This window comes from Chelonia mydas, chromosome 16, assembly GCF_015237465.2.
Source record: "Chelonia mydas isolate rCheMyd1 chromosome 16, rCheMyd1.pri.v2, whole genome shotgun sequence".
Lineage (NCBI taxonomy): Eukaryota > Metazoa > Chordata > Testudines > Cheloniidae > Chelonia > Chelonia mydas.
The window spans coordinates 22,847,189-22,869,783 of NC_057857.1; the positions used below are offsets into that span (position 1 = coordinate 22,847,189).

The 22,595-nt window shown below is 49.1% G+C and overlaps 1 protein-coding gene across 4 annotated transcripts in view; it reads left to right on the forward strand.

Moving 5' to 3' along the window:
* ADGRD2 (adhesion G protein-coupled receptor D2) overlaps positions 1 to 22,595 on the forward strand; it is a 60,312-nt gene that overhangs the window by 16,372 nt on the left and 21,345 nt on the right. For 3 of the 4 annotated variants that reach the window (XM_043530693.1, XM_043530694.1, XM_043530695.1), the window contains 14 exons: positions 14 to 99; positions 700 to 978; positions 2,866 to 2,977; positions 4,868 to 5,002; positions 6,297 to 6,411; positions 7,734 to 7,839; positions 8,172 to 8,227; positions 10,273 to 10,399; positions 10,692 to 10,795; positions 11,557 to 11,659; positions 12,619 to 12,772; positions 14,189 to 14,322; positions 15,106 to 15,221; positions 18,235 to 18,355. In XM_043530693.1, coding sequence (XP_043386628.1) covers positions 14 to 99; positions 700 to 978; positions 2,866 to 2,977; positions 4,868 to 5,002; positions 6,297 to 6,411; positions 7,734 to 7,839; positions 8,172 to 8,227; positions 10,273 to 10,399; positions 10,692 to 10,795; positions 11,557 to 11,659; positions 12,619 to 12,772; positions 14,189 to 14,322; positions 15,106 to 15,221; positions 18,235 to 18,355 — 1,748 coding nt within the window. The remainder of the gene's footprint in view (positions 1 to 13; positions 100 to 699; positions 979 to 2,865; positions 2,978 to 4,867; positions 5,003 to 6,296; positions 6,412 to 7,733; positions 7,840 to 8,171; positions 8,228 to 10,272; positions 10,400 to 10,691; positions 10,796 to 11,556; positions 11,660 to 12,618; positions 12,773 to 14,188; positions 14,323 to 15,105; positions 15,222 to 18,234; positions 18,356 to 22,595) is intronic. The other variant, XM_043530697.1, reaches the window with a different exon arrangement.

Sequence of the window (22,595 nt, forward strand, 5' to 3'; positions counted from 1 at the left end):
GTGTTATTCTCAGATGTGTATTTACTCTTGAAGAAAATCCAATCAGAATCCAGCCCGCGACTGATCAGTCGGGTTAATACCCTCGCAAATGCTACCGTGGTGAGTGTGTGAGAACCTAGGCCTTCGGGACCTTTTGTTGCTGGGAGTTCCCAATGCTGAGAATAGGCCAGAGCCGACTTGCTGTGCCATTGTTCATTCTTGCGCGTGTTTCATTTCCTCCCAGCCTTAAGCTGTGTACCCTTGGCCCCTCTAGTGCTGCACTCCAGGAGTGGGAGGAACCTCACGAATAGCCCCGCCACCTCTTTTTCTGGCTTTTTAAATATTTACTTTTGTATCATTTTGACAAACTGAGCCCATTTCACAGCACCGGGGCCTGATGTGGGGGACTCATTACTGTGAGCAGGGGAGCCCTGTGTACAGTAGTGATTCCAGGCCTCGTTTGCACACTGAGTTCAGCAAACACCCATGTACTCCCATGTGGCAGAGCGGGGCAGATCTCCCTTCCCCTGCACATGGTGCATTTTGCACTAGTCACAAGCTTGCAGGTCAATAGCTTATGGGTGGCTGGCAGGGCAGCCTCCTTGTGTATTGGAGGGTGGGCACACAGCATCACCCATAGCCCTTAATAAACTCCACATCATTTGATGTCTTTGGACAGAGGTGGGGTCTGCTCTGGGGTAAAAGGCTTTTCCTTGGCAGATTCCTGAGAATATTTTCTTGGGCGATGTTAGAGACATGAACATCTCAGCAGCTGTCAATGTTCTCCATGTTCTGACGATCGTCCTGAGGGAGGAGGAGACCCCAGTGAAGCCAGCTGACCTGCTTGGCGTGGTCCAGTTTCTAAAGCAAGTTTCAGACGTTGAAGTCCAGGAGCAGGAACAGCTGGAGATCCTGGAGCAGCTGAGCCAGTATTACGTGGAAGTGACTGGACTGATCCTGGAGGAGCAAAATACTGACCAGTGGTCAGAAATCAGCCAGGTGAAATAGGCTTGTGATGTATGCATGAACCCAGCAACCTGCCTTGCCTCAGCGGGGTCTGTAGACACTGCAGACTAGGGTTATGTCACATCTGCCCGTACTGCTGGGGTCTGCAGTTCCTTGATTCACTGGATCACAATGATCTGATGACTAATCCTGTGGGTGGGCCTAGTGTGGGGCAAACCTCCAAAGGTCAGAGTTTGGAGCTGGCTGGAATGGGAAGAGGAGGCTCTCTCTAGAGATTGTTGGCACGCTGGGTCTCATGCAAACAGCCTTCCTGGCAATGTCATGGCACTTGCAGTCCAGCTCCTGGCTGGAGCCTGGAATTGCACAGACAGCATGAAAATGAGGTTATTAGAGGGCAGGGGTGGAGGAATCTATGGAGGAATTAACCAGGCGTTCTGAACCTTTGCAGTGATCCAGTTTGGCTCCAGAGCTGCATGAATATTTTGAGGGACAGCGAGAGGGTCAGGTCCCTTCCAACCCTGATATTCTATGATTCCTGAACTGTCTCGCCCTGCCCTAGAGTAGCACCAGTACCAGGAATTGCTGTGTCTGAAGGTGCAAACCCTAGACTCCTAGTTCGATGCTGTCAAGCAGCATCGGGCAGCACATCAAACATCCGCCTACAGCAGTCTTTTTGCTTGCTTCAGTGATTGCATGCTCTCTCATTTGCTGCTGTCCATTGCTAATTCTCCAGGCTGCCCCTCTCCTTGCAAGCTCCCATGGGAGCCCCCCTCGGCTTCTGTCCTGTTCAAGCCAGCTTGCCTAACGCCATGACACTTGCCTTTCAGGGGCCTGTTCCCTATGGGGTTAACACACTCCATGGCAGATCACTGAACCCGTGCCTCCCTCCTCCCCCGGCCCTGCTGTGCCTGGCAGGGATGGTGTGCTAGCTTTTTAAAATTGCATTGTTGTAATGTTTGCAGATGGGATGCCAAGACAGCATCTGTTTCCAGACTCCAAACTGTTCAAAACACTGTAGAGCCTTGTGTGAGAAACATTCATCATGTCCCCCTCAGCGGGGGCCTTCTCCATTAGATGCTGGGATTGCTTTTATCTTGTCCTCTCATGTCGGCCCTTTCTGTATGACCTGGCCCCTCCTGGGTGTATGTGCAACACCTACCGTCATGGCCAATTCACTGGGGATTGAACCAGGGACCTCCAGAGATCACGGCATGAGTCTTTCAGCTTGAGTTCAAAAGTCAAGCTCGCTGGCTGGGGTACATGCAGTGGCCAGGGGTTACGTGCACGGCACAGCCTGCTCCTGGAGAACTTCTCAGCTGCATCATAAACCCACTACTACTCCCAGGGATTCCCCTTTAGCTCGAGCGGTAGCGACCTCTGCAGGGGGAGCTGGAGGGTGTGAGCTCTGTTGCCATGAGGTTCCGAGTGCCCACGTTATGCAGCACGATCACACTTGTGATACGCAGGATGGTCCACGTACTCAGCACCTCTTGGGATCAGGCCGTGAGTTTGTAGCTCTTCAAGTAATGGCTCAGTTTCTTGTGGGCAGCTCTTTCCCTTGTGAGTCGGTTTCAGGGGACGTGGGTGTGTTCTACAGCACAGCCAACCCCAAGTGTTCAAAAATCAGGAGTCAGGCCCCCAAAAGCATGAGGTTTAATAATCAAGTTGAGTCCTGTTTCTTTGCTTGTTGGTTTTTTGAGCGAATTTGCAAGCTTTTCTCTGCTGTCAGTGGGGCAAGAGACTTATTTAAAACAAAGGGAAAAGAAAACAGAAAACTGAGATTTTCATGTCATCACCTGACTCCTGTAGCTGAGGCTTTGAAAAAAACCAAATATCATGAGACATGAGAGTTGGCAACACTGGTTCTAAGCTGCACCATTTGATATAAGCAAATCTCACAAATGACTATGTGTTTCTTAGATTATCAGAGGGCCTATGACTGTTGTAGAGAACATGGACAGAATGGCCTCAAACCTAGACCAACTTCTGACTGCAGAAAGGACAAAGATAGCGATCCAGCACAGGAACATCAGTGAGTATGAACTAGCCGTGAAAGCTTGAGCCACCTTGCACTTGAGAGGGGCAAGAATGAGCAGCCTTTATGGCAGTGTTAGTTTGGGCTGGGATGGTGGTGGGGCAGGGAGTGTGTCTCCAGCTGGGAGCTGTTACCCAGCAAGTTCCTAGCCCAGCACTTTGAAGGTGAAAGTGGTGTAACAGGGTTACTGTCCTGGCTGGGGGAGTGGGGGTTTTCTGCACGCCCACATGCAGCCCAGAAAGAGCGTGGCTGCTCCCAGGGGGATCCGTCTCAGGAAGTAATCTTGGGAGGAAAGTCTTGGCAGCGTGTGCCTGTCCTGTCTCTGGGAGAAAGGGAAACTGGTATCAGCAGCTCCGGCAGCAGGAGGGAAACTGCGCTGTACCCTTCTGCGGGGAGAAACGGAGGTGGTTCTGTTCACTTATCCCATGCCTGTGTCATTATTGGGGGAACAGGCATGCCTCGGCTAACTCCCCCGAGGTCACATAACACTGGGTATACAAGGGCTAAGCATTATGGCCAACGATTTCAGCTACGTCTGCTGATTTGAGACGCCTGGTTTGTGGGCACGCACCCGGAGGTGGGCCTGCCTGTCGGAGACGTGGAGAGCCGATAGCTCCCGCTGACTCTTTCTGGTAAATCAGGCCCTGGGTGTCTGACACTGCGCACTGGGAGGCCTCGTTTGGAAATCTGGCTGCAGAGAGTGAACTTGCTATTTTAAGGGTGGGAGGGGATGCTTGAGGCGAGGCTGTGGCTGTATTTCCTTCCTTCCTGATCACGTAACATCACACTGTAGTTTCATTTTAAACTGCAAACCAGGAAGCGTAATTACAAGAAATCCTTTCCATGCAGTAGCACTGAGGAATGCTCCAGTCAGCGTGACTTTCCCCAAGGTCTCCACAAGAGGGTGATGTTCCCCCGCACATGGCACCTCACAGCTAGGTACACATGCAAGCTGAGATCTCCCACTATTTTAACAAGGGCTTTCCACAAACTTGAGTTCAGGCGCTGGCAGGAGCAGCTGAGGGTCTAGGCAGCGTCTTTGTCTGAGCAAATGGATGGGCTGGGCTGGGCCTTGTTCCGTAAAACACTCCGAGGGCGTGGTGGTATCACTGGTCTGAAGTGAGGGCTGGGGTGTCTGGGGAGCTGGGGGTAGTGTGGGAAAGGGATCATGCAGACACCCCACCAAATCCTAGACTCGGGGCACCCCAGTAGGTCAGTTTGTCCCATCCCTCCCCCCACGCTCACACCCACACAAAGCAGGGGTGCGTCCAGCCATCTGTTCTCCTGGACTTCGCTCAGTTTTCAGATCTCTGAGTTCCCACCATTTCCTTTGGCCAGTGATGTCACCATCTGAAGGGCTCACCAGGAGGCTGGGTATGGAGGGAACCTCCCCCACGCGTTCTTTTGCTTTGTCCTCTCCTTGGTCCTAGGGGTACTTATGGGGCTGCTGTGCTCCAATTGGCTGGAAGGGCCTCAGGCGAGATTCTCCAGGGTTTGAGAACACCCGGCTCTGTTGTGTTCAATGCGTGGATCTGATAGGACACTGGTAGACACTGTGCTGATGTGTGTCTGCTTTGCCCTTATTGGAAAGGGGGGTGTGTGTGTGTGTTAGTGTGTGTGTGTTATTAAGCCCCATGCCATAGATATGCCGTCCTCTAGTTCAGCCTGTTCCCTCTGTGTAGCCAAACATTATTACATGACAACCCCCAAGGGCAAATATTACGCTGCTCAGCTGGGGTTAAGGTGGGGAGCGAACTAAGCGTGAATGTGACTGGCTGATTTCCAGAGGAATCCGATGTCTATCCTGAATATTCTGCTCAGGTCCCCAGGCCATGGCATTTTGTGTAGTGGCTTTGGAGGAAATACTGACTGGGGTTATTTCCACAGGGGTTGAAGTCAGGAAGATGGAGCTCAGCCAGCAGGAGCCCAGCAGTGACGTGTATCTGATCCAAAGCCAGGAGACAGGCGGGCCTGACCTCATAGAAGTTCCCCCTGAAGAAGTAGAAAGACTTAAAGCCAAAGGTAGGGTGAGGGCCATGTCCTGCATCCTGGAGGGGCCCTCCCTGACTCCACTTGGAGGAGGGAAGCTTTGTGCAGCAGCTTCGTAACAGGGGCTGGAGGTAATACCTGAGTTAACATATTCTGCTCAAATTCTGTGTGGAAAGCAGCTGCATGGAAGCTGTTCTCAGTGAAAGGGAAATGGGTCTGGTCTCAGAGCTCTCCACGCACAGAGACTGCAGCATGTGTGTGCGCATGCCACCCGGGTGCCTCCACCCGGACCTGGAGAGACGGGGCTTGGCTCCTGGCCCTTTTACTGCCTGGCTTCTCGCTGCTGTGGTGGACAGCCTGGGGGCTCACCATTGTCCGGCATGGCTGCGTGATAGGGAGTGTGACTGCTCGCAGCTGAGACCCACCCGCTTCTGGCACACAACCCACCCAACAGCCATATCAGGGCGAATGACTTTCAGTCACAACTTGGGGTTGGGTCAAAGCTGGTGGCAGAGCCATCCCTAGGGTACAGTGAATCGGGGAGACCACTCCGGGCCCCATGCTTTGGGGGACCCCGCGGGCCGGCGCGATTGGCCAGCGCGGTCGGTCCTGGAAGTGACGGGTTGGTCCCAGATGTGACTGATTCATCACTTCTGCCCCGCACTCCCTTAGGGTACAGCCCTGGCTGGTAGCACTGGCTGTGGCCTCATTGCCCATCTCCTAAGCCAGCCAGTTCCCTGGACACGAACTCTGCAACAAGCACCAGAGACGGACCGTCCTTCGCCCCAGGCACAATCGTCTCTCATGAGGCAGTTGCTGGAGGGGAAACGGAAGCGGTGATAGAGATGTTATGCACGAGGATTTCTCTGACATCATAAGGCCAGCTGAGACGTGGCCTGTCTCTCATAGGTCCGTGGCTGGCTCCCATCACCAGAGTGTCTGAGCTGCGCCCAGTCGTTAGTGACTTTGTCCTTGCCACAGCCCTGCTGGGGAGGGGTGTTCTGTGATTCCCATTGCATGGGATGGAACTAGGGACCATCACAGAGGTGAGACTTTGCCATTGTCTCGAAGTTTTGGGCTTGTTTGAAACTAAACCTCAAAGGGAGTTGCAAGGGGGTGAACCCAGAGGGTGTAACCCTGGACATGGCTGTTTGTCAGCCAAGGCCCCCTGTGCATCGACCCGGGTAAGTTTCTGTCAGCTCTGCCAGTGCCCCCGGGCTGGCCCACTCCAAAGGAGAGCGTTGGCCCCGACAGCAGGCTGAGCGGCGTTGTCAGGAGTACCGAGCAGAGGCTTTTTCGCTTCTCCCACTCCATTGTCTCTGTTCAGGTCTCCACAGAGTCACTGCGATCAACACGTGGTACGGCTACTCCTCCCTCCAGTGCTTCCTCGCGGGGAGCCGCACCGTGTTCCAGGATGGGGCCACGTCTGACGGAGGACGGAGGTGAGGGCGCGCTCGCCTGGTCGTTGCACTGCTCCCCCCTGCCCCTGATAAACGGGGATGTGCCAGTCAGACCTGGCCAGGCCCCAGGAGTCCGCGGCAGCATCAGTGCTTTGGGTGTCCTCCCGCGGCCGCAGCCACATGCAGCCACTAGTTCTGCACAGCAAATGTCTCCCAAAGCCAGGGATAGACTCTGGTCCCAGGGCGCGTGGGCTTGCACTAAAGAGGGGAGCAGGCTAGTCCATTCTACGGTGGCTGATAGCTAAGACTCTGCTGAGGGACCCAGAGGCGGTCCTCTGCTGGGCAGGGTTACCTGTGCAATAGGCCCGCTGCAGAAGGACACGGACGAGCCTGCGGAGAACTCGTCTCACTGGGATGAGTTAACAGCATCCAGAAAGAACTGGCCCAGTCCCCACCTCAGTTCGGTGGCTGAATTTGAAGCAGAGGTTCCTGGGGCTGGGGCAGTGCAGACACTGCAGGGGCACCAGGCTGGAAAGTGGCTTGAGCAAAGCACTCGCCGTTTCAGGCTGCAGCCGCCGTGTGCCTGGCTGTTTTCCTGGGAGCTCTCTGAGCACTAGGTGGGGACAGCAGCCTGTCACCTCCAACAGGCAAGCTGTTTGCTAGTTTCCTGCCTTTTGCAGTTTTACTTGTGCTGCTCCTTGGCTTGGGATGATTTAACCTGAAGCCTCATTTACATTAGCCATGGGGGTGGGGCTGCCTGGTTTTCGTTTGCCTGCTAACCCCCAATATGTTCTGTCCTAAAGATCTCTGTGCCTGTGTCTGAACAGCTCACCCTGAAGCAAAGCGCAGGCAGCTCTGATCACTCCAGTCCCAGGTGTTAGCCGGAATGGGTCACTGCTTGTTAGACAGAGACCCTGAGCTCCCCTTGCCCGGGCTGCCAGCCCAGCTGTGTCTCACATCACCTGGATATAACTGACCTATTGCACATACCCCTGGGAGGTAGCTTGGAGTTAGGGTTTAGAAGAGGATCTGATACTAATATGAGCAAGAAAACCATCTAGAGGTACATTAGCTAAGGTACATCAACACATCATCATCAGCCGGGGCAGGAGGGCATCTTCCCCATGGGGGAGTCCATTATGGGTCCATTATGGAGAGGCAATGCCTTCTTGGAAGCTTTTGCATTGGTGACAGGATACTAGGCTAGATAAGCCATTGGCTGCCTTTGTTTCAGCAGTGGGGCCCCCGTCCTGGGATAATTGTTTCCTTGTCAGTGATCTTCCCAAAGATTTTATTCGTCAGTTTAAGAAATGACCCCACTGCTCAGCTCTCCTGCTTGCTGTGAAGGTTCTCTCTGTCCCCAGGTATCTGAGCACACAGGTGGGCTCCGCTATTATTTCATCCGTTCTACGCAGCGACTACCAGGAGATCAGCACATCGGTACGCTATCGCCTGCAGCACCGCACCCAGGTACCCTGGGGCAATGCTCCTCCTGTCAATGATGGAAGAAAGCAAGAGCAAACAAAGACTGCATTGCAGAGTCATAGCCCAGAGACAGGGACTGCATTGCAAGCTGGGCAGACAGTGGGAGGCTGAGCCGAGCCTGTCTCCTAGGACTCAAGTTCCCTTTGAATTTAAAATTTCCAGAGTTTGCCTCTGACTCATCTCAGACCCAAGCCAGCTTCCGAGGGGAGGTGTGAGACTAGAAACCAAATGTGGGGAACAGGCCTGGGTTAGCGCATTGGTCAAGTTGCAGCGTGCCCTAGAGTGTCTGATCGCCTCTTCTCCGTCTCTGCCTGCAGGACCCGCCTGACAAGCTTGTGGAACCGATCTGCGCTTTCTGGAACTTCAGCATCAGGTGCCTTTTTCCAATTAAAACTCACAATTTCTGAGCTGCCCTCTTCCCCCTCCCCCCCCCCCAATAAAATAACCCGGTGGGTGAGTTCACTTCTCCCTGCAGACATGGGGCAAAAACAGACCTGTCTTGCAAAGAAGATATGCGGGCACAGTGCTAACATTACTGTGGACAGCTCAGTGGTTCCTTACTGCTTAGTCAAAGCCTGTTCGAGCTCCCTCTACATTTAAAGTTGTCTCAATGGGAATACGTTGGCCAAACTCCTGGTCCTCCCACTCTTCTCAAGAGGGTGGGACTGGAAGCCTCCTGGGTCACGTTCGTCTGATTTGGATGTTTCCTAAACACTCAGCAATGAACCTGCACAGCTCTTCCCCACTGCTGCTGTTGGGAAGTAACGAACTGTTGTTATGACCAATTTAAAAATGGAGAAACTGAGGCCCAGCGTCTGACTGATTTGGGCAAAGCCATCAACCCCGCAAGTGACATCGCTGGAACTGGGAGTTCCCCTCTCCCCATCCCACTCGCGGGCCAGGAGTGTACACTGCTTGTCGGGTCAGTGAGGGAGTGCTGGGGATTGGCATCTTTGGGGTAAGAGTTCAGGATGGTCAGATCCTAAGCAAGACTGAAACACATGTCTACAGTCATCAAAATACAGGGGCACTGGCTTTTCTGACTAACTTCACACCTCAGACAGCCAGGAATCAGCACGCCCAGCCCCCTCCATGCTCTAAATCCAGGGCAGATCCAGGAGGTGTGTGAATTACTCAGGAAACCCCGTTAGCCTGTGTGGTGCCCAGTCTGTGAGCTCAGTCTGCTCTCGTGTGTTTCTCGCACAGCTTATGCTGTACAGAACATGCTCACCGGGGGAGTGGCCTGGAGCAAACAGAGTTCTCCAAGCCCCCATTGCCTTTGTGACCAGGGATCCAGCGAGGATAGAGACGTGACGCTGAGAGCACTGGCCCCTTGAAGCAAAATGGTTGACAACCCAACCTGTTGGTGAAGCAAGCCTTTAGCTAAATCGGTTTCTGTCCTCTGCCGCATTAGAAATCCCAGGTCTCTCTGTGCTCTGACATCCAGACCTGCTGCAGTTAAGTTCTCTCCTGGGATGATTTCCTTTGGAAAAGTTACTCACAAGCAAGTGACCTTTCATGGCGTATGAGAGACTAAAACATAAAGCTCTGGTTAATTATGGTTCCTGCCTGTGACAAAGACGGGCTGGGCTGAGAGTTATAGCACGGCAGGAATGCAGGGTGCAAACACTTCATAAATACTGCCTGGCACCGGGGTGTGTATTTTACTATACATCACTGGGGTGATGGCAGTGGGACAATGAAGTTTTATGGATCTGTAATTAAATCATCTGAATGCAGAACCCTGCTTCCCCAAGCCATGTTCATGTCACAGGCTCAGTGTGTTGCGGCTGATGCACAGAACTGATTCGATGGACATCGATGGGAGTTTTACCGGTCCTGGCAAACTGTGAACACAGCACACACGTTTGTGGATCCACTAAGCACATGGACATGCGGGAGAGCTGGGTGGCTTGGGCCCTGTCTGGAGCAGGAATGTAGGATGTGTTTGAAAAAATTGTAATTAACATGGGTTCGTTTATATAGTTTGAAGCAGAATTTGTGCCTGGTGTAGACAGGGCAAGTCATGGTTATAAATATGTTAGCTGGTTGTGGGTGTCCTCATCTCCCCTCAGCAATACCCTGCTCAACAAACATGTTTCTAAACACCACTTGCACAGTGCACATGAGTTGCAAAGTCCTGCTTAAAACCATGTGAGTTAACGTGTATTCAAACACAGCCTATTTTTCCTCATCTAGACACAGCTTGTCTCCGTTCCTGCTGAATCTCTGAGGTATCCTGGCCAGCAGGGTGTTTGTATTGTGTGAAATCCACTTCTTGAACTATGTCCTCAGTACCCCATCACTCCTCAACACAATTCTGCTTCCTCTGGGAATGTGAATTTCTCCTGGGAGCTTTGACTTTCCCTTGGGATGACTGATAATTTCCATATACTTTTTCCTCTGTCTCCATGTTAGCCCAGACACCGGGGGAATGTGGTCCACTGTAGGCTGCTCCATCATAATGTCTCACCTGGAATCCACAGCCTGCTTCTGCAACCACACCACCAACTTTGCAGTGCTGTTGCAGGTGTATGAAGTGCAGGTAAATAAGCAAGATCTCATGAAATGATCGGGCACACTCTGCAGGCATGAGTGTCTGACCATAGTGATGGGCACACTGCTGCAAACAGAAAAGGAGGACTTGTGGCACCTTAGAGACTAACCAATTTATTTGACCATAAGCTTTCGTAGCTCACGAAAGCTTATGCTCAAATAAATCGGTTAGTTTCTAAGGTGCCACAAGTCCTCCTTTTCTTTTTGCGAATACAGACTAACATGGCTGTTACTCTGAAACCTGCTGCAATAAGTACGTGTTTCTATCTGTTTTGGAACAGAGGAGCTCAGAGGAGGAGCTGACTCTGAAGACCCTGACGTTTATTGGATGTGGAGTTTCTTTCTGTGCCCTGATCGTTACATTCATTTTATTCCTGGCAGTCGGGTAAGAAGAACCTAGACATTTGTAGCATTCATTATAGATTGGTGTGTGTGTGCATTATATTTAATGCACATTAGGTACTGTTATACAGCTGTAGCCATTTTGTTCCAGTGGGCTGTGTCTGTTCAAAAGCTGAGTGTAGGGGGAGCGGGTTTGTTGTTGCAGGCTTGCTCACCAGTGCTGGGTTTGCTTTTGTTTTTTTAATGGGGTAGTCCAGAAGCACAGAGCTGTACACACAGGGTTGTTCCCAGGGGCTGGGTGCACACACCGACTGCTTGTCGTGGGTGTCACTGAGCTGAGGGCTGCACGCACTGTTAGTGTACAGGTGCTCATGAATGCAAGGCTGCTGGAATTCATTGTTTAACATATGACTGTAGAAGGATCACTGCTGCAACTGCTGTGAAAGGAAAAAATATTTCCACAAACCATCAGGGAAACAGATCACTGAGAACGTTTATAAGGAATAAAACCCCCAGTGTCTTGGGGGCCCTGACAGTGCCACTGACCAGGGCCAGTGGGCACCAAATAAGCCCTGAGTGGCAGAGTAACTGCACTGCCAAGAGCATCAAGTATTTTTCCTCTTTTCACCCATGCTTTCCACTCTCTTTGGAATTGCACCTCTGTGATGAGCAGCAGAGAGGTCAAAGGCCACACGGTGGAATCCATATGGTCTGACGAGTGGCTAGTAAGAAAATCACACACAGCTGCCACCGAATCCAGCCATGCTTTTTAATGACCAAGGTTTTCCATTTCCCCTTCCTCAGCGTTCCTAAGAGCGAAAGAACAACCGTGCACAAGAATCTGATCTTTGCTTTAGCTGCAGGTGAAGCTCTGCTCATGTTTAGTGAATTGGCCAAAACCAACCAGGTAAGAAGGCTAGGAGGCATCTCATCTCACCCGGTAACAGATGCTGCCAGACTTCTTGTTTGCTATGACATCGTGGCTACAGCCCCTAAGACAAAAGAGTAGTCTAGTTTATTAACGACTGCCTGTAATCTGTGTTGAGGAATAAACAGGATCACACTGCCCTTAGGAATATGCTTTGCACCATATGTAGGAACAGTCCATTCCCCACTCCTGGAACTATATTTATTTTTAACCAGAGAATCCTGCAGGAAGAGTCTGCCATGTAAAGTGGCATAAAATACCAGCCTGTGATCACACCACCTGCTGTGACCCCATAGGTTAAGCAGGGACTGCTCTGGTCAGTACTTGCAGGAGAGACTTCCAAGGAAAATCCAGATGCTGTAGGAAGTGGTGCTGATTTCCTCTCCAGGAATGCGCTGGACCAGTGTCCTAGCACTGGGGAGCATGGGGCTGCTAGAGGTGCTGGGCCCATTCTAAGCTACCTTGGTATCTTACTTCAGCTGGCATCTTGAACTTAGTGACCTGGGCAATTACACCAGGGATGAGTTTGGCTCATCCTCTCTGCTTAAATTGTCCCAGTACTGTCAGTGAGCGACAGTGTTCTCCTTCCCTTCTGGTACACAGCATTGTTGTGAGTGTTCAAACCTGCCTTTGACCTAAGAGCTGGTTACGTTTCCATGGTGGGTGAAGTGATCCTTGTGGGTGTTTTTGGTAAATCAGTTTGTCAGGCACTTTGGGTGCAAGGTGCTCTGTAGCTCTCAGCTGGGCAAAGCACAGTCTGGATGTCCTTGTTCTGTAGTTATATGAAATCGTCCTGGTATCGTTTGTGTTTAAATGCCTGAATGGGCAAATATTCTGCAGCATGTTCAGGAGTCATTCCTCACTCTGCACTATGCAGAGTTTGGCAGAAGATTCCTGCCTCCACCTCACTGAACTGTCTGAAATTTCTCTTTCCCCAGGTACTGTGCTTTGCTGTCACAGCTTTCCTCCACCTCTTCTTCATGGCAGCCTTTTCTTGGATGCTGGTAGAAGGGCTTCTCCTGTGGAGCAAAGTGGTTGCCGTCAACATGAGTGAAGACAGGAGAATGAAGTTTTACTATGTGACTGGCTGGGGTAAATGGAAACCCATCTGTGTCTTACTCTCAGGAACATAGTGCATCAATTTCTCTCAAACTAAAAGTCCTCATAGAAAAGATTTCAGTGTAACTGATATCGAGTCACAAGTCTGACGAGCTTGCATTCACCTGGGGGTTTATTGGGGACCAGCCTCACTCACCGATTCTCTCCCACCTTTAAATGTCAACTAGCGGATGCTGGAATTTTAGCCAAATGTCTCATTTATTTTGTAACCTTTTTTTTTATTAACACAAAGTATTTGCAGAGGAAGACTCTGCTGATTCACTGCTTTCAAAGATCTGGTTTCAGAGTAACAGCCGTGTTAGTCTGTATTCGCAAAAAGAAAAGGAGTACTTGTGGCACCTTAGAGACTAACCAATTTATTTGAGCATAAGCTTTCGTGAGCTACAGCTCACTTCATCGGATGCATACTGTGGAAACTGCAGAAGACATTATATACACAGAGACCATGAAACAATACCTCCTCCCACCCCACTCTCCTGCTGGTAATAGCTTATCTAAAGTGATCATCAAGATGGGCCATTTCTAGCACAAATCCAGGTTTTCTCACCCTCCGCCCCCCCCACACAAACTCACTCTCCTGCTGGTAATAGCCCATCCAAAGTGGGAGAGTGAGTTTGGGGGGGGGGAGGGGGCGGAGGGTGAGAAAACCTGGATTTGTGCTAGAAATGGCCCATCTTAATGATCACTTTAGATAAGCTATTACCAGCAGGAGAGTGGGGTGGGAGGAGGTATTGTTTCATGATCTCTGTGTATATAATGTCTTCTGCAGTTTCCACAGTATGCATCCGATGAAGTGAGCTGTAGCTCACGAAAGCTCATGCTCAAATAAATTGGTTAGTCTCTAAGGTGCCACAAGTACTCCTTTTCTTTTTGCTATCAGAGAGCGTCACTGAACAGGGCAGGTGGTTCTAGAAACCTGAAAATAGTTCTGGCTGGAAAGAGATGCATTTATTGGAATGAATGGATGAGGGCCGTGCGATTTATGTGACTATATTGGGGTTCAGGTAAGAGTGTCTGGTGTTCATGTGACTATGCTGAGAGACAGATGCCAAATTCAGATAGTGGGTAGGATACGAGACAACTTGGCAAAATAGTTGGCATTGTTTGTCTTCGATTGTACTGCTTGTTAGGAGTAAGTTGCTCATGTGTTGTGACACAGCTTTGGAATGTTTTATGAATGAGAGAATAAAGTGCGTAGGATATAAAATGTAGTCTTGTTACACAGCATGGGCCAGATTCCCAGCTAGTGTAAATCAGTGCAGCTCTGTTGGGGTCAATGTGGTTACACTGATTTAGGCCAGCTGGAGATATGGCCCTATCTGTTTAAAACAACTAACCAGCTAATGGCAGATTTGGCATTTGCTGTCCTCAGTTTTCCTGTTTTTTCAGGCCTGCCAGTTGTTGTTGTTGGTGTGACTCTGGCAACTTCATTTAACAAGTACGTGGCAGACCATCATTGCTGGCTGAACATTCAGACCGATATCATCTGGGCGTTTGTTGGGCCAGTTCTCTTTGTTCTGACGGTAAGCGTCAAATCCTTTTGTATAATTCCAGATAGAAGCAATTTCTACTTTTCATTTTAGGAAAGCAGCACTGAGCTTTGTCAGCCAGAGCCAAAGGGATCGACGATCCTACACAAAGATCTTTTCTAATCTAGGAAGATGGTGGCGTTTATAGTGTCTGAGATTTATTCCCATTCTGGTCCAAACATCTCCATGTACATGGGGTGAATTCCTGCCAAGTGCTCCTTAAATGACTAAAGCAATGTTTGCAGTTGTGCACGAAGCACTGTACAGTTAGATAGGCAGGTGTATTATTGCATTTGGAGGGAGTCCTATCATCTAACACCTCAGCAGAAGATACTAGTTACTATGCTGAGGTTACATTACAAAGATGGATAAGTAGATAGAGTATTGGCCACCGTCTGCCAGGATGCTGGACTCGATAGTCCAAAGGTCCAATTCAGCGTTGTAAAACCTGTGTCCTTTTAATGACTCCACCATCGTAGTACAACAAAGCAATGCTAGAGGAAGGTGAAATGTTTAAAGGCAACAGAGCCAGTAGACGTCTAATAATGAACCTGTTGGACTGGGGTCTGTACAGATACCTTTGCAAATATTATGCTTGTGCAAATCGAGCTCTGAGCTGTTTACTGGCCTCGAGAATCCCACAAGCTGATCGTTCTACAAGATGCAAACTTAACTGCATGCAAGCCCCAGCAGAGATACCTGCCCCATTAAAGCTCATTTAAAAATTCAAAAGCCTGTTCTGGTGCACAAAGCTAGAGGCTCTTTTCCGACTTGCAGGTAAATACCTTCGTGCTGTTCCGGGTGGTGATGGTCACAGTGTCCAGTGCACGGAGGAGGTCAAAGATGCTGACCCCCAGCAGCGGCCTGGAGAAACAGATTGGAATCCAGATATGGTGAGTCAGGGGAGCAGTTGACTTCCATGTCGATGGTTGTATTGAGTTGTGCTTGGATATCATTGTGAAGTCTTTATTGGGCTTGGATAGAATCCTGTCCCTGAAGGATCTGGCGTATGGCCACATGCTGTGAGTAACAGCAGCTTCTAAAGGCAGGAACGCTATCCAGATTTTTCTCCTCCAGAGTAATTATGCATTTCATCTGTGTAGTATTTCAGAAGCAGTGCAACAATCTATGCTCAGCAATCTATGCTCTGATGAATGGGACACCAGGAAGTAGGACCAACGCTGTCATACCTGGGTGCCTACACTTAGGCTCTTAAATCCACATTTAGGCTCCAAAATCAAAGTGACTCAGGTGGGGAGCACCCGCAGTTCCCATTGAAATCAAAGGGTAAGAACATAAGAGTGGTTATACCGGGACAAGACAATGGTCCATCTAGCCCAGTATCTTGCCTTCCTTGCATTCCAGTGCCAGATGCTTCAGAGGGAATGAACAGAACAGGGCAATTCTCAAGTGATCCATCGCCTGTTGTCCAGTCCCAGCTTCTGGCAGTCAGATGTTTAGGGACACACAGAGCATGGGGGTTGAATCCCTGACTGTCTTGCCTAATAGCCAGTGACGGACCTCTGAATTTGTCTAATTGTTTTTGAACCCACTTGTACTTTTGGCCTTCATAATATCCCCTGGCAATGAGTTCCACAAGTTGACTGTGTATTGGGTGAAGAAGTACTTCCTTATGTTTGTTTTAAACTTGCTGTCTCAATTTTATTGGGTGACCCCTGGTTCTTATGTTATGTGAAGGTGTAAATAACACTTCCTGATTCATTTTCTCCACACCATTCATTTTATTGTGCTTTATGGTATGCCTGGCTGCTAGCATCAGAGATGCGTCCTGGGAACAACGGGTTGGACTGTAAGTTGTTGACTTCAACAGGGTTAAAGTCTAATTGACGCCAGTGCCAGCAGGCCTGAGCCCAGTGTTCCCAGACTGGTGCAGCTGCTGGAACATAAACACCTTGTCAAACCTTAATCCAGGCAGTAATGGTAGCTCTGTCTGGGATGCCCAAGGAGTCTAAGGGCATTAGACATCCAATTTTATGGGATTTGGGCATCTTACTCGAGCATCTTTGACTCTCCCAGCATATCTTTTTCTTTGGGTTTTAAACATTTCTCACCCCTGAGGATTAGCAGATGAAGAAGATTCCCCACCAGATTCTAGCACTTTGATGGTAGGTCCAGTCTGAAGTCCTGAAGTCATGTGTTTCTGTCACGTCCATCATTCAGCATTTGAATTCACTGTTATTCTGCAGATATTTACCACAGAAACAAAGTTCCTTCCAGCCATTTGGGTCTTCATGGATTTCAATGAGATTTATGTGATGTCTTATTTTGCTGATGGATGAAACTTGAAAGCTTTGAGGTTCAGTTTGGTACCCAAAAATTAGGAAGGGAAATCAGACTGGGGCAGGAGTGAAACTGGCCTGCCTTTGCTCTTGCAAACTCCTCCTGGTTTTCTCCTGGGTGCCCTGTAATCTATCTGTCAGTCCTCAGGAGCACAAAATTTATATGGGCACAGTCAGCAGCCACGGCTGTTCTGCTCATGAGTTGTGTGCACTGCATAAACCCTATGGAACACCAGAAACTTGGACTGGCAGGGAAGAAGGTACTGTGTTTAAAAAAACTGGACTGAGATTTGGGAGATCTGGTTTCTGTTTTGCTCCTCCACAGTCCTCCTGAGTGAGTTTGGGCACGTCACTTTCTTGCTCTGTGCCTCAGTTTCCCCATATGTTAAATAGGGATAATACAGGGGAATTGTTAAGATAAATCCCTAAGGACTTGGGAGGCTCTTGAATACTATAGCACTAAGTCCATATAAGTGCTTGTCTGGAGAGTTGGCTTTGGTTTTGGTGACATGCATGGGGAAGGATATGGAACATGGATTCCAGTAACCAGTTAATTGAAAGAGATTTTTAAAACTGCTGTTCAAGCTGTTACTTTATCACTCCTTATGAATCTTTATTGTTGTTTTCCGGCGCCAGTCACCATTGCTAGACACACAGTGTTCCTCCAGTTGCCTAAATAATTTTTACTAAATTTACAGAAGCACAGAGATAGGGTGGTGTTGGAGGGCAGGATGACACACACATGCTAATAAAACAAATACAGAAGCCCTCTTGGCAATGGCGAGCAGGGGGAGATTGGCTGCTTTCTTGTGTCTAATGATGTCAAAGAGTTCCCTTATAGCTCACTTGTAATTATAAATACAGAGCAGGGGTGGCTGATTGGGGGTTGGGAGATAAAGCATGCGGCATTTTTCCTCTGGCTTTCTGGGGTGGCTACATTATGTTTTCAAAGCATTTCGCAACCTCTTCTCCTGGCCCCTCCCTCTTGCCATGTCAGATCGCTGCACACAGCTTAGCTACTGGGGGGAGCCGTTTGTGCTGCCTTGCAGGAGGCAATTCCCTACCCCTGCCCCGGAGGACAGCCTAATGCTCCAGGGGAGGAGATCTCTGTAGTGCACAGGGTGTCCCCACAGCAGCGAAATGGGAGAATCTAAACATCAGAGCATCAGCCAATGTCCCCTCAAACTAAGGTGTCTTTTAAGAGCTGTTGTCTCTCACATTGCCTGTAACCTCAGAAAGGCCCAGCAATAAGATCAAAGCGAAAAGCTGTTTTATTTTGCAGGACAAGGGCAAAACCCTCTAGTCATGCCCCGAGGTGAAGCCAGGGAGAGAGCAAGGCTGGATGCTGGGGAGGGCTTTGCTCCCAGGTCCCTGGCGGGAGCTGCAGCCTGCCAGAGAAAATAGCAGGGAGTACTGTGACCCAGGGATGCCTGCAGAGCAGGATGGAGATGCAGCCAGAGAAGTGGTAGATGGATGCTGCTAAGAGGCAGGGCAGGGACGGGACTGGCAGAGCCTCTGCTTCACCTGCTCTCCTATGTTTCCCCCATTCCCAAATGAGGGAGATTTGCCATGAGCTCAAGTCACTTGGAGTTTCTTTTTCTAACAGGGCCACGGCCAAGCCCATCTTGGTGCTGCTGCCAGTCCTGGGCCTGACGTGGGTGTGTGGGGTCCTGGTTCACCTCAGCATCATCTGGGCTCATGTCTTCATTGTGCTGAACTCCCTCCAGGTAAGGCCCCGCCCGGGTGACTGGGAAGCTTGGAGCACCAAGGGTTTTCAGAGACCGAGCCCCCTGGCTGAGTTTACTAGCGTCTGTCAGGCACTGAATGAACGACCCGGCTTCTCCAGTCCCATCTAAGAACTGGCATGCTGTGGGTGAGGGGGCATGAGAAGGCACCATGGGGAATGGACACTCTCCAGCAAGGAAAAGCCTAAGGAACTTAGTCCCTTGGTAAGCAAGATTAAAACTCTCAGTAGGTCTCCTCAGGGTTCTGTCTCAGCACAGTATAGGTAAAGACACCATCAGAGAGCAAAGGAATCTCCCTTCCTGAGTGGAGACAGACACCCCAATGTCCTGAGGGTCCTGGGCTCGGCGGGTGGGGGTTAAAACGAAATGTGGTTAGTGGCATAAATTTCCAGCTGATGATTCTTCTGCAGTGTCTTGACACTAGAAATACATGAATGTGGCTCACAGCTGGGAGGTGTGTGCATACCCCCAAAGCACATTGCTGCAGCATGAAGCAGTTCTAAACAGACAGCTGGAAACCGAGGCCATTGCCCTGTTACCGGGGGCACGGGGACTCGGTCGGTGCAATGAGCAGCAGATTTCTTGCAGAAGGCAGAAACCCACCCGCACGCTGGCTGGTGCAATGCCTTTTGCTTCCTAATATCTCACCCACCCCACATAGAGTTCTTTTGTTTCGGGCTGTTTCAGTTCTGTTCTCTCCAGGTTCTTACACCATGCTTATCACCAGAGTATTCGAGTTCTGGTAAAACACACAAAAGCCTGGTGGTTAATTGCATTTTGATAAAAGCTTGAACTGGGGTTGAACAAAGTTTTATATTCCTTGCTGCACTTAATTGTATTATTCCAAACCAACAGCTTTACCTATTTATTTACCTTGTGTGACTCACACAATTGAACTAAAAAGGGGCCGATCCATGGCTCTCAGTGCCTTTGCCGTATGGTGCATTAAATTACAATCAGAGTACCCATCTTCATTGACCTGTTCTATGCATTTGAACCCCCGTCATCAGAAAACCTGCAGAAGGAGGACTAAGTCATTATTAAGGCCTAATTTTCAAACCAGGCATCTGGATTTGGGAGCACACTTTTTCATCCATAATTTATTTGTGCTTTTCCTTAAAATCTGTTGCATTTGCAAAATTACACCTGTAAAAAATGGAAGCCAGGTTTGGAGATCTGACCTTTTATGGGCAGCTTTTAGACTACTGTGGTGGTTTCTCATCATCCATATAATAGATCATCAGTTTAAGAACATAAGAGCAGCCATACAGGGTCAGACCAATGGTCCATCTAGCCCAGTCCCCTGTCTTCTGACAGTGGCCGATGCCAGATGCTTCAGAAGGAAAGAACAGAGCAGGGCAATTATTGAGCAATCCGTCCCTTGTCATCCAATCCCAGCTTCTGGACAGTGCGTTGGGTACAGTAGTACTGCCTTGTGTTTGTTTTAAAGTCCTGGCAAAATACAGCTTTAGTGAAATGAAATTATTTCAAGTCCTTTATCTTGGTAGTTGTATGGTTTCCATTGCCATGGAATCTGAGCCTCTAACCCCATGAAATAGGTAAGTGCTGTGATTCCCATTGTACGGGTGAGAAACTAAAACACAGAGAGACTTGTGATCACACAGGAAGACTGTGCCCAGCCAGCTGGTGCTAGGCACCAACTGTTCCAGCCCAGGTCTCACGCTGTCATACTGGTAGGGTTACCGTGCTAGAGAGACAGTACACAGGGAATTCTTCAGACTAGACTAGCTAGCTGTTTCCTCCAGAATGGGAGCTGTTTTCAGGATAAGTGCAGTGGGATATGTACCTTGGGTAGTTAAGTCCCATCTCTGTTCTAACGTCCGGAGGCATTTGTCACCTCTGGAGAACCAATGGGCTTTTCCAAGCTTTCGTTCAGCATCTGAGGAACCTAAGTAAATAATAACGAGGTGTGAAATGCAGCCCTGTGAGGAGTGTTTATTTAACGCTCCCTGCAGCCCACTCCCTGAATCTCTGGGTTGGCTGACTGGTGTCACGGTTTTGCCGTTTAAATCTTGTTTCTCATAATTAGATTTCCTGACATTAAATCATGGCTTTGGAATGACTCTTCTAAATTTATATCCTCATAAAATATCTCATCTGAGCTTTCTTTTGGTCATTTACCGGAGAATTTACTACTGTGTAACGTTTCATTTTAATGAAGCTCCGAGGCAGACATTCTAATTGCAGCTTGCATCAGTGAAACAAGCCTAACTCCTACACACACTATGAACTCCAGCACTGACATCAAGAACAGTGCTCATCAGGGATGGTCCACATACAACCCTCTGAGATGTCTGGCCCAGCACTTCTCTCCCTGGTGTCTAACTGTGGCTAAACAGACATTATTCCTGGATGTCTCTCATTCTGGGTTATTAGGAATCAAGTACATTTCTGGACTAAAACACTTCATCCTTAAAAACCTTATCATGAAGGGTCCTGCAGCTGATCCCAAAGATGCCCACACTTTGTCCAAGTAGGGCTGCATTAGGAACACAAGGGATGGATCTGATTTGCATAACATGGAGTAACTGAAACATTGCGGTCTAGTGGCTGCGGTACTGGGCTGGGAGTCAGGAGACCTTGGATTCTATTCCTGACTCCGCCGTTCACTTGCTGTGTGACCTTGGGTATGTCATGTCGCCTGCCCCTGCTGCTGCTTCCCCTCTCGTGCTGTCTGTAGGCTCTGCAGGGCAGCGCCCGTGTCTCAAGATGGGTTTGCACAGTGCCTGTGTGCAATGGGCCCAGATCTTCATTGGCACCTCTGAGGTTCCACTGAATGCATCCGATGAAGTGAGCTGTAGCTCACAAAAGCTTATGCTTAAATAAATTTGTTAGTCTCTAAGGTGCCACAAGTACTCCTGTTCTTTTTGCTGATACAGACTAACACGGCTGCTACTCTGAAACCTGTACCACAAATAGATTGCAGTTGCCATCGTCTTGAGTCTGGAAGTGCAGCCTGTGGAAATGGCAGCCTCCACTGTGCTCAGAGTGGAGCACTGTGTGCTGGTACTGTAGTGTCTAGGGCATTGGCTGTGGGATGCCACAGATCAGACTTGGTCTGCAGGCCACAGGGACTGACTCTTTGCTGTGTTTGTACAGCACCATGGACAACGGGGTTCTGGTCCCGGACCAGGGGTCCCAAACACTACTGCAGTACAAATAACTAAGAATAATAATAATAGTCCTCCAAGAGAGAATGGAACCACACCACGAACTTTATTTGAAAACCATATTTAATTTTGTTTCTTGGGGTCACAAGTTTGTTGGTTTCCTTAAGGGAATTTAAGGCCATTCCTAGCCCCAATTTGGGAAAGAGAATGGTACCAAGTCCTGTTAGAAATGTAACAGCCAGCAGCTCTCTGCAATCCTGGACGCAGTGCAGCTGAGAAATAGCCATTCACATGACCCTGGTGTCAAAGCAGATCCCCAGATCATGAGCAGAGTAAAGTCACAGAATATGCAGCAGGCCCACAATGTGTCTCAAAGCGTCAGCCACATGGCTTGCGAAAGGCTTACTAAACCTGGAAAGAAAGAAGCTGTAGATGGAGCTAGAGAAGCACAGAAGCACAGTTGGTCCTGACGCTGGCCGGAGAAATAATTATGGATGGATAAAGGGTGGAATTCTTTATTAAGAGACAGCAACTGTTAATTGTTATTAGATGAGAGGCCCTTCCCCAAGGGAGAGAAGACAGGATCTCTAGCCTGGGGAGCTTGCAAACCGAAGACCTAACACAAACCTCACTGAGGTCAATGGAAAGATTCCCGCTGATTTTAATGGGCTTTCTTCAGGCCCTAAGACCTCCAGTTCTGGAAGATATTTGAGCATATTCCTAATTTTAAACACACAGTACTGTGCCGAATAGTGATACTTACCTGAATCTGGGCCTAAATTAAATTGGATGAACGGGCGGACACAGAGCCCATTGAAATTGGTAAAAAGCTTCCCATCGACTTCAGTGGGCATTGGATCAGCTCTATAATGTGCATGAGGGTGGGGAGAATAATATTTAAAATAGTTTAAGGTTGAACTGAAAACAGTTTTGCTTTGGTAAATCAAAAATCAGAATAAACCTCCACATTTCAGGTTGAATGATCTGAAATTAAACATTTTGTTCCAATTCTGAGTAGTTTTTAATGTTGAAATTAAAAAAATATAATAAAAGGAAATTTCTAAATGAAAAGTCAATTTGAATGGAAAAAT